Source organism: Podarcis filfolensis (assembly GCF_964270895.1).
Source record: "Podarcis filfolensis genome assembly, chromosome: 9".
In the NCBI taxonomy this organism is placed as follows: Eukaryota; Metazoa; Chordata; class Lepidosauria; order Squamata; family Lacertidae; genus Podarcis; species Podarcis filfolensis.
In genome coordinates this window covers 18,546,886-18,559,070 of record NC_139610.1, presented here as the reverse complement: position 1 = coordinate 18,559,070, position 12,185 = coordinate 18,546,886, and the positions used below count along the sequence as shown (strand labels likewise).

The 12,185-nt window shown below is 38.1% G+C and overlaps 1 protein-coding gene across 13 annotated transcripts in view; it reads right to left on the bottom strand.

Annotated features, from left to right (window-relative positions):
* The window catches only part of FRYL (FRY like transcription coactivator), a 137,892-nt gene that overhangs the window by 100,650 nt on the left and 25,057 nt on the right, over positions 1-12,185 (bottom strand). For 2 of the 13 annotated variants that reach the window (XM_083629854.1, XM_083629860.1), the window contains exon 1: positions 11,569-11,806. The exons of 4 other annotated variants lie outside the window; for them this stretch is intronic. In XM_083629854.1, the coding sequence (XP_083485980.1) occupies positions 11,569-11,740 (172 nt within the window). In that variant the 5' untranslated portion in view covers positions 11,741-11,806. Of the gene's footprint in view, positions 1-3,197; positions 3,215-11,568; positions 11,846-12,185 lie in introns of those variants that run through there. 7 more of the 13 variants (XM_083629865.1, XM_083629866.1, XM_083629864.1 and 4 more) reach the window with 6 other exon arrangements.

Here is a 12,185-nt window from a genome sequence, read left to right as displayed (position 1 = left end):
TTAAAGATTGAAATATACATAGCAAAAGCTAAGTAGAATCTATCAAAGTTGCCCATTTGTAAAAGTTAAATGTGACATTTGCTAGTACACTAGTGAAAAAAAACTAGTAAAATACCATCCTTTGCTAAGGTTATGAATGAAATAAGGGGATAGCTTATCTGCTAAATATTCTCACTACACAGCTGGTTTAACAGAATGTTCCTGACTCAATGTAAAAAGAATGCTTCAAACTGTTGGCAGAGACACAGCATCCTGAATCTAGGCCGTATGAATGTCACTTCATTGTTGTTAGTGAAAGAAAAAAAGTGCAGCTACAATCAAACCCTAGCCAGCATTGCAACACCATTCTGCCAGCTAAGCAAGCCTTTAAAAAAAACAACAGTGAGATGAAGCAGTGTTTTGAGTGTATACATTCAAGCATACATACTCATAGAAGGGATATCATAAAAAACCAAAAGTACATTGGGATTTCCTTTTGTAACAAGAAATCTCATTGACTGAAGTAGCTGGAGACAGTCTCTCAAAATGTAGCTATAGCACTAATTATATCCTATTGTCATTCTGTGTAAATTATACAATAGAAAATGCCACACTGTACCCCATTTAAAAGGAACATTTGTATTTAAAAAAGCACTCACTACTGAGCAACCATTAGGAATTTCAGGGAGCTACATTACCACCAACAGGATTACATTACATATAGTTTTCAAATAAGTAAAATAAGTACTTTGCAATTATAGTGTAATGTACAGAATAGAGCAAATGAATAACCTGGTTTAGAAAATTATAGCCTAAATAAGCACAATAATGCAAAGTATTCAGGATGAGCCAATCCCAGTCTTGAAGAAATCTTCCTGAACTTAATGAAACCAAATTGTTGATATTTTGAATCTCAGATAAACCAAAGTAAAAAAGACTGAACAAATGGAACCACACAGACCCATAATATATTTCAAGGTCACTGGAAGGAGAGATTTCAAGGAAAGTAGAATAAAGCAAAACCAGAAAAAGTGGAATAGTCTTCCTTAATTCTGATAACCAACAGGAAGGATAATGCACAGAATCTTCCAATATTATAGTAGATTGCAAAGGTTAGCACTTTGTTCCAAACCTCATCAAGGCATACTGAGAGGAAGTTGTAGGAAATAAATTGCATCCATTCCAGAAATTATCCACATCTCCCTAAGGTGACCTATCTCACAGCAAGAACCACTACTATGTAATATTTCTTTCTCCACTGCTCATAGAGGAAAGAAACTATTAAGACCTGAAATCCCAGTGATACAGAATACTGTTTTATATCTTAAGAACAGTTCTATTGGACCAGAATAAAGATCCATCCAGGATAACCCATAAGTGATGACAAGAGACCTAAATTTATAGGCAGCAGTACAATCAGTAAATAACTTGCCTTTGGTATATACTTATGAGGGGACATATATCATATGGACTATTTAAAGAACCGCAAGCAGCCTCAGCATACATATCAATTTGCAACCCAAAGCGTACCTTAAAGAAAATAGCAAAACTTTCAAATATATGTTTAACACACCTCAAGACAGAATATATATAAATCAGGAACATCTTTCAATTGTTTCAAATCTCCTTTAGGTTGTTAAAATGAATACATTTGAGCTTTGTTTGTTCATATACAAACTGAAAGCAGATATTTAAAATGTTACTAACTTCTACTATAACCATGAATCACTTTTTTACTGTTTTCAACTTGCTCTGTATCCATGATCTGCAATTCTAACATAGCCTGGCACATGTGAATGGTTAAAACTAATCTACTAAGCAACCTGTTGAATGTTTAATGCTATATAACCTACAAGGCTCAATGAGCAATACAAAAATCGGTATTTGAATATATTCAAACTGAATATCATTCTACGCAATGTACTGCTGGAGTAAGTTAAATAAAAGGAAAATTATATAAAATAAATAAAAGGAAAATTATTTGAAACAAATTATAATTGATTCTAGAAAAGGAAAGCTTACCTCCAAGTTTTGAAAAAGCTCTTCTTTCTAAGGTTATTTCATGTTGCCATGCAATGGTTATTTGAAAATTGCCAATATATACATCACAGATAACAATACAGAAGTGTCAGACCCATGTTCTGTGAACTAAACTATCATCCAAAAGAGATAAACTGAGTCAGAGATTCTAAAACTTTCTGAACTCTGTCCTGACTTCCCACGTTGCTGATTTCTACTCCCACCTACTCATACTTAAAAGGGCCAACCACCTCTTTCAAACATGAGAGATCCTTGCATGCAGTCATGTACAAACAGTATGTTGTTGTACAAGAGGATCTGTGAATGAGGGACTAATTTCCAACCTTGTCACCAGAAGAGGATTTCTCTGACAGACTCCTAAAACCATTTACAAAAAAATCTGCAGCAAAAACAGCAAAGCAGCAGTTTTTTTCTTGATCCCTCTTCCTCTCCAAAATTATGTTTGGACAATTTGTTTCGTGACAGCATTTATGCTGTCAGAGGGCATTCAATTCCTGCTAAAGGGAATGGTAGGCTCCATCTGCTTCAGGATGACAGACATCCCAGGAACCTTTGAGTGACCATACACCCAAGTAGGGGCCCATCCTATAATTTGGGAATCACCAAGTTAAGGATTAGAGTTTCAGGCTTTTTAGCTAGAAACCTACTTTTGCTCACTTGAATTAGTTTGTCTAAATGCACAGCAAAAAGCTGGGATTCATCTATAGAATGTTTAACAATGAAATTTTCTTTGCTTATTATGGATAAATTACATTGACTAAACAGTTCACTTGTAAGTATGTTAATGTGGAACTTATTTATGGTCTGCAGGCCTCTGATTTTGCTTCAAAAGCATTTTGTGCTGAAGGGAACTATGGAATAGTACTGAGCAGTTCTGCTGCAGAGCCTAAGATCTAGAAACTGTCACCTCTATTTTTGCAAAGAACCATTCCAAATGAAAGCAAAAAGCCTACCCACCCCCATCTCCCATGCACACACAGAGTTAGAAATTAAAGATAACGTTTTGGAGGGTTTTGCATGGGAACTAGGAAGCAGATATTCTAGTTGCCTGTACTTATCTATCTCTCCCATTTGTCTTACACAAAATACTCTGTCTTTCAGCAGCTTAACATTCAAGAATTAGCATGCAAGGAGGAACACCCATGATGTAGCTGTCTCAGTCAAGATAATATACTTACAGCTGCTGCTCCATGACTTCAGCAGGGATTTAATGTTAATTTCAAAAAGCACAGAATCCTGGAGGCTCAACATCATGTCTCAGAGAGCTGCTGCAGCAGCACCGGCAGCTACAGTTTTGGTGGTATGGCTTTCCTAACAGTCATCCTTTTTTGCTTGCAGGCAACAGAGTTTTGGCCCACAGCATCAGCGCTTCATTACCATGCAGTCTCCGAGTGACGCACAACTATAGTAGAAATGCTGCTGAATGCAGATGAACTCTCCAGTATGGGGGGGGGGGGGAGAAAAAGCTTACACTCTTGTCAAGACAGGATGCCCTTCAGGATCCTCATATTTCTCAGTGCTGACACAAATCAATCCCACACACCAGAAACAAAAATAGAAGAAAGCTATTCAGATATTAGCTGTTAGTTAGTCACCTTGTTGTTAGTAAACACAGGCCAGTGAGAGTTTGGAACTTTAGGTACAATTTATTGCAGGAACTCTAATAATACAAAGGATAGTGGGAAAAAGAACTTTGCCTACTTGCAAATTGAAAATGAAGTATTATGCTCTATTAGATTGTACTCTATTAGACACCAACATCAGGACTGCTTCCCCCCACATAAAAGTATATTAATGCATTCTTTCTATTCCAAACAGTCTGAACACAAGCACAGACTTCTCAACATGCCCCTGAAAATGCAGAGTACAACTTCCTGCTTAGTCTATTGGAGATTATGACAGCTAATGGAATGGGAGGGGCATTGTAACCATGCTATGAGCTTTCTAAAAGTACTTAATGCAATATTTCATATCTCATTTCCTAAACAGTGCCCACTTAGGAGAGAAAGAAGTCACAGAAGAGGCAGATACTGTATTTAGTTCACCTCCATACCGTATCAACATTTATTGTTACTTTGTCCCCACAAAAACAGACAAAAGCAATTCTGAACAAAGGTTAAAATGTAATCATAGATTTCATTTGGCTCCTTGTTTGAGAACTCGGAATACAATATATATATATTTTTCCAAAGTAACTTAAAATACAGCCATGAGGCACTCGATATTACATTGAACAAAAATAATTATAGGCTTCAAAATAAAATCCTTATAACCAAAGCACAGATATTTGAAAATTCACAACCACATAAGGTAGGCAATGCCTAGATGACAAGTTATTTGTTTAATAAATTATCAATTAATCCCTACCTTGTTTCTTCCTCCAGAGAATGGAGCAGAAGTAGGTTCAATTATATGGTTAAGAAGAGGCAACAACTTTCCATACAATACCAAAGTTGTGGAACACACTGTCACAGAAAAGGTGACCGCCAACATCTTAAAGCAGTGATGGCAATCCTTCGGTCCATGAACCTAATTTGGCCTGCAAGTTTTCCCCAAGCCATATCCACCAGCCCCACATATGATCTCATATATGTGACATCAAGAGCAGAGTAGGTAAAGACACAGCTCCCTGCAAGGTTTGCAGGCATCAATGGCCAGCAGCACCTGCAAATCCCAGAGGCTTTGCCCACACTGTCTGATCTCAAACCACACGGCCAAAGGAAACTGCTTCAACTGATAGCATGGTGATATTAGATGACTGACAAGTGGGTAGGCCTGGGCGATGTATCACCCAGGACCAGTATAAAGAGCAGACCGCAATGCTGGTGAAACCACCACTGCTCCTGAGTTCCTCTGTTAGCAGCGCCTGCTGGAAGGTGTCAAAAGTTCCTTCCTCCAGCGGGCACTGCAAGCAGAGGGACTCAGGAGCAGCAGCACTTTCAGCAGCGATATACTGCTGAGTGAAGCTGACATCGCGGTCTGCCCTCATACGGCACAGAGAGAGAAACAAGCTGTATTGGCAAGGCATGATACAGCTTGTTCTTTAAACTGCTCAGCTAAGGAAGTGTGCCAGCCTTGCATCAGCCGAGCAGTTAACTGTTTAACTATTACCTGCTGATATTTAGTTTGAGTGTTTACTATTGGATTCTAATGCATTACTGCATATTGCTTTATTTGGTATAACTTGTTTATTTAAAAGTTATTGTATTTTTATATAGGATCTGATTGTTAATATTAATGTTTGATGTTTTATTATTATTATTGTGTGTGTTGGAAGCCGCCCAGAGTGGCTGGGGCAACCCAGCCAGACGGGTGGGGTATAAAATATAAAATAAAAAATAAAATAAGAGCCTTCAGCCCGGCATTGGCTCCTGCAAGCATGCAGCAGTATGGGGGCTCCGGGGCTGGCTCAGTTGGGGAGGGAGAACTTTTCCGATCCCCAGCTGAGCTGAGTAAATAAGCTGCATTGTCCCAGCCCACAAGCGCCTGGGTAAAGCACCTCAGCTTCCACGGTTAGAGCTGGGGCAGTTTCATCCGGCACCTTACGGGCAGAGGCCAATGCAGCTGTTTTTTCAATATCGCTGTATACCGCCAAACTGCGATGTTTAGCTGGCGATACACCGTGATGTTGAAAAGCTGATATCGCCCAGCCCTACAAGTAAGTGGCCGTGGCCATCTGCCAAAAGTAGGGGAGATCAGGATCTGACCCACCAGCTATAACCAGTTCCTCACCTATTTTCAAGAGAGAAGACACATTTAATGAGATGCATTCAGACTTGAGTGTATCTCTTTACAGCTTTCAGGAACAGTCCCTGAATAGAATCTCACTGTTTAGAGGCAATATACTTCTGATCAGATACCTCAGGAAGATAACCATTACCTCTGCCCTGCTTGTGAGCTTCCAGAAGGAACACCCTAGCTTTTGTAATTTAGTTTAGCCTAAATGAAGATTTCTTTATGGCTCTCTGCAAACAGTAATATACGCAACCATGTGAGCGGAGTCCTTCCTCTCAAGTTCCAGGTTATTATTTTGTTCACTTACATAAAGATTAACACTTTGAATGGCCACTATATACCGTCATTTCAGACTCAACAGCGTTCTTCTCAAGCCTACTAAGGTCTTTTCCTAAATTAAGATGGCCATTTTTATATTTAGTGCTACAACACCTATTTCTCAATATTATAATGGATGTGAGAAATGGATCTGTTACAGGGGAATAGTCCTACTGCTTAAGCAGGGGATATATGACTAATTGTGGGGGTGGGGCAGAGGAATGCATTATCTCCAAAGGAGCAAAATCAGTTTGTTAATTGGTTCTTGGCTTAGAGTGACCAATTGATAAGACACTCTAGGAACTAGAACAACATGCTGAATTATAGCCTCGCCTATAGGTGTGGGTTGTTTCTGGCTCTTTTTGTGATATGTTTGTAAACTGCCTTGACACACGTGTAAAAGATAAATAATAAATTATGAAATAAAAATAAATACAGAATCTCTGGAGAAATCAGTTAATATTTCTACACCTCTACATCGCTTTAGTGTGCCTGCCAAAAACATAAATTCAGATAGCTATCAGTTTGGCTACATCAGTCTTAGACTTAGCTACAACTACCATTTACCTATACAGTATGTGCACTAGATGGTTCATTTTAAAAGGGCATAACTCTTCCAGTCATCCTACAACTTGTATGGGATTGCTTGTAGTTATCTGGAGGTTATTTGCTAGCACATACAGTTTTTATGGTTAAACTTATTGCCTGGTTGATGCCCACTGCTGAGGCCCCACAACTCCACCACATACTAGCTTTAAAATTTGTCCAGCTCCATTTAAAACACCCTGTTTGTTTGCCTCATAGCTCAGAGGCTGGGCTTCCTTCAGTAAAATTCAGAGTGCTCAAGTATTTCCATATATGTGCAAGCTGCATAAGCCATGAAAAAGTCCATGGCAAGGTAACAGGAGCTGCTACTATCGGATTATAATTAATAGAGATCTGAGCACAACAAAGTTTGAACCACAGTGGACATAAGATTTAAGATATACTTTTTTAGCATTTCCTAGTAGGTATAGAAACAATTCTGAGTATATTACTGACGGCAGTGGTGCCACTTTATGAAGGTGGACTGTTCTCAGGAAATATACTTTCAAAAGCTTATACATCCCATTTCAGGTATCATGGATGGCAGATAGAGTGGGTTGTCAATAAAATGCACATTGCCACAGTACAATTGAGGGAATTGCACAATATACTTTACATTACTGTTTGCAGTGTTCCTCAAAAGAGACTTACTGTGAGACACCAACAAAAAGCAATCAGGACTTCCAGACTCAGGTTGCTAGCCACACCCTTGCCAATCTGACTAAATTTGTTACCTTTCGAGCAGCACTGCCCATAACGGTAGCTGGAAAGATTAGGAATAAGTTTATGTACCTTTGCAACAGGCAGAGGTGGGAGACTACACTGTTAACTGTCCTGAAGTTAATTTGTACTTTGTTTATAATGCTACAGTTGTAACAACTTATGACCAAAACTAATATATTGACTGATATTTTCAAAGAGTACAAGGAGATCAAGAACAGAGACCCAATATTTGTAGATACTGTTTGTAACTAAAAATGAATCTTAAAAAAATAGGTAACGCATCATGCTTAGTTCTTCCCACGGCACCTTCCCTTCATTATTATTTTTACAGATGGCCTTAAGGTTTTTTGCACAAGTAGTCTGAATTTTGAAGACAGTTACCAATGACATCAATCTAAAAGGTGAACAAATCCTTTTAGCATATGTTTTCAGTCCAATATTCCTTTATCTATTTTAAGAAGACCACATCACTATTATCAATTCCGTATAATCCTTAGGTACAAAATATTCTTTTTTTCATTTACACAACAGAACAATAATTGGTTGAAGTTGCACAGGTATCTCCCTTTATGAAACAAATAGGAATACAATTCTGTTTTCTTATTATTGTTACAAGTTTTTGCAAAAGATCAGGTTTTCACCAATACCTATGTCAGTAAGTGCAGGTTATAACCTAAATTCAGCTTTCATAAGACCATCAGCAGCAACTTCCCATTGCATATCAGTAAGCTACTTGTACACAGAACAAGCAGTCTAATACTGTACTTATTCAAGTTTACATAACTTTACTACAAATATTGTAACAGGTACAGCTATCTCCTATTAACAAGCCTTTTAAGTTGGGTTATATTTCACATTTAATCATTACCTGTGTCAGACCCCCATCTTCTATTAACATCCCACTGGTAATTCAGCAGTTCTCTGCGTGTGCTAGAAGAGCACTTCATTCCATTATCAGGATACAAAAATAGAAATAAGCAGATAATTTAAAGAGGATTCAGCTGCTGTCTACTATTGTAAAAAGCATGATTGTAGGATACTATAATCTGCATTTCATAAATGCCTACCTCACACAGTTCTGCAATAGTAGTAATGGAAACGATTTGGAGAAATTTCTAATGACATAGCCAGTTGGCGGCATTTAAACAGACCAAATAGAGAATTAATCTTCAACTGTAGGATTAGAGTACTTTATGCCTGTTATCTCAATTGCTCAACCAAGCTACAGTACATCCAACATAAATGTTAAAAGACCTCTTTCATTTCAGCTGCTGCAGATTGCCACCTGCAGTCTCACTGTGTTACAGTAGCATCACTTCAATCTAACTGAATATCAGTACTTTCAATTTTAACTATGTTTAACAAGAAAACTAAGCTGCCAGTGAACCTCACACTAAATTATTTTTATGCGGAGTGCTGGCTGTGACTCTAAAACTTACACACCCACCCCAGTTCCTTAAATTGAATTAGAGGCAGTTGGTTGCTTGAATTTCAGCAAGTAGAAGATGGTAAATTGAATCAAAGCACAAATATGTCTGTATTTAGCAATAACAATTTTTTAAAAATCACAATGGCTAGACAACACCATGTTCACAAGCATAGCATAAGCTTTTTGAATTCGAGAAGATAGTATGATAAAATTAATGATGCATTAGAGTTACCTGTCCACACCAAAATAAACTTCCCTCCAAATACAGCATTTACTCAAGAACTGATACACACCTCTTTTTCACAGTTAAAGTGATGCATAATTTCTGTCTAGGCCGTTCTACTTAAAATACAAAACATGTTGGCTTCACAAAGCTGCGAAAGTGTAGCAACTGAGCTACAAAATCAAAAATCCCTAGTTCTAATCTTACCTTTTCTTTCTTGGACCATGCTCTCTGCTTCCTTGAGGAAGGACTTCTGGCAAGAGACAGGTCGCACATCGCAGTGGTTGGCAAGAATGTGTTTGCTAAGAGTCTCATGAACCTGATTAGGAGAGCTTTAAACTAAATCCTGAGGGGGAAGGGGAGGCAATATTACAGATGACAGGGGACCACCTGGTACTTGGGATAATAGCTTCATTGATGCTCAGGAAACTGAAGTGGAGCTACAGAAACTTGCTAATGGGCAAAAAACCTACAATACGACTTGTGTCTGGAATGTAGAAATTAAGAGGTATACAGTGGTACCTCGGGTTAAGTACTTAATTTGTTCCGGAGGTCCGTTCTTAACCTGAAACTGTTCTTAACCTGAAGCACCACTTTAGCTAATGGGGCCTCCCGCTGTTGCTGCGCCACTGGAACACAATTTCTGTTCTCATCCTGAAGCAAAGTTCTTAACCTGAAGCACTATTTCTGGGTTAGTGGAGCCTGTAACCTGAAGCATATGTAACCTGAAGCATATGTAACCCGAGGTACCACTGTAATCTGTTCAAAAGGAATAGACCAAACAGTAATGGTCTAGCAGCATTATATGTAAAGGGTGTGTGCACTTGTTAAAAGATCCATGACCTGCACTGCAGTGGTTGGACTAGATGATCCTTGGGGTCCCTTCCAATTATACAATGCAGTTATTCTATGGCCTGGAGCATGGAAGGCAAGCTGAGAGTATATAGGAAAATATTGTAGGAGAGAAAACAACAGTGACCTTACTGTGGGTGTCTGTTACAGACTTCCAAGCCAGACTGAGGACTTGAATGATGCCTTCCTAGGGTAGATTGCCAAACACTCAAAAAGGAGAGATACTGTAGCCATGAGAGATCTCAACTACCCCAATATCTGTTGGAACTCAAACTTTGCTAAGAATGTAAGGTCCAACAAATTCCTCCATTGCCTCCCCGGCAATTTCATTTCTCCAAAGATGGAAGAAGCAACAAGGAGGTCATCTATCTTGGACCTGGTCCTCACAAACAGGGAGGAACTGATTGACAAAGTGGAAGTACTGGGAACCTTGGGAGGAAGTGATAATGTCCTTGGGTTTCATGATACAGAGGCAAGTATTAGATTACATGAGAGCTCAACAACAGAAGATTAAGTATTGGAAAGTGTCAGTTACCGTATGTTTATTTCAACTGCCTAGAAAGATCATGGTTAATGTGGAAGACTGGGATTTATCATGAGGTTCCTAACATAAACCTGTGCTGCAGTAAGTACTAGATACCTCCCTTCCATATTGTTAAGAATGTTTGCCATTTCAATAGTATATTAAATTCATTTAGACAATAAATGCATTCTTGAGACATTTTCACAGAAAAGAGAAGAGAAAGCATAGGGGTTTGGTCACCCGTATTTTTATAATAGGATGGATTATTTTGGCAAAAGAATGGAGAAAATCTTGGCACCAAATATTAGAAGTATGGAAACCATAAATGTGGAATATTACACTGATGAACAAAATTACTTGCTATAAATTTATCTGGAGAGAAAACCAAAACTACAAACTGGATCACCCGAATCAGTTGAGACTAAAATAAGTAATTATTCAAGCCATATTAGCTATAATATAAAAAGGAAACAAGGGATGGACTTAAAAATGTGTAAGTGGGATTTTACTGGTCCTTATGTTGGACACTATTTATATTTTTTTATTGTTTGCATTTTTCAAGCCATACCAAATGAGCTCAAATACAGAAAAAGAAACACTCACTGGATTTTACACAGAAATATCATGCTATGAGGAACAATGTAACCAAACCATCAACTAATTCCACATTTAAGGGTCAAAGTCATCACAAGCTGTCATCCTCAAATGAGGCTTCATACCAAGAAAAAGGGCAGGGAGGAAAAAGACAAAATAGAATAGAAGATTTCAAGCTGAACACTATTACCATGATCAGGCAAGACATGAAGGGGGAACTCAAGCACAAAAATACCCAATAAAGCAATAGGATCATGAGTTGCATCAAACATGGCAAGATTACATCTTTCGCATTAGTCATGCAACATTTCTTTTTACTAGATTTACAACAGTCCAGCAAAATGTGCAGATATACATTTTAATGGCTCTTAATTCTACCCACGAATTGGACAAAAGGAGCTTTCTACAGTAAACAATACAGAAACCTTACAATGTCAGAAAACTCTTTGCAGTATTTTAAAATATCATAGCCCAACCTGAAAATCTAAGCTGACCAATGAAAACACTTTTTTATAAATTACACTTGCCTTAAACTTCCCCCCCAAAAAACCTTACAGAGATACATACTGTAATTAGGATGCAAAAGATGAATGTCACCTTCTATAGTCTGCCCTAAGGAGAGCAGGTTGGTACGTGTCATTTTCAGCAGCTTTGGAGAACTTTCACAAATAGTACTTCCAACATCCAAAACAACATCTCCTGACATGACGGAAGGCACCATTTTTTTAAAGAAATCCATGTTTGAGTTTTACCATTCCCAGAACATTGATTAAAGTTTCCAGTTTAGCTGCACAAAGTGCAAGTCCAGGTGCTTGTGCAAACTTCCTTGAAGAGACGCTAAAGGCAGCCTGTGTACTACTTTGCATAATGATGTCATCCCACAACTGGGTAGTGCTCAAACACCAGCAAACCAGCTCCTAACTGGAAAGTTTTTAAAGCCATACGTTTCACTGACTGAAACAACTCAGTCATTAGATATACCCTTAAACTGGTAATTAATAAACTAATAAATTTAGCAAAATTATTGCTTTAATGATTCATAAACATGCCATGTGCATACACACACAAGCTTATTTCTATCCAATTAGCTGGAAGTTTTCATTTTATCTTGTAAAGGGAGGAGTATGCATCTGCACTCACCGATAGCAGTTATCACTGTGAAAAGTCTGCCAGTTACCAGTATC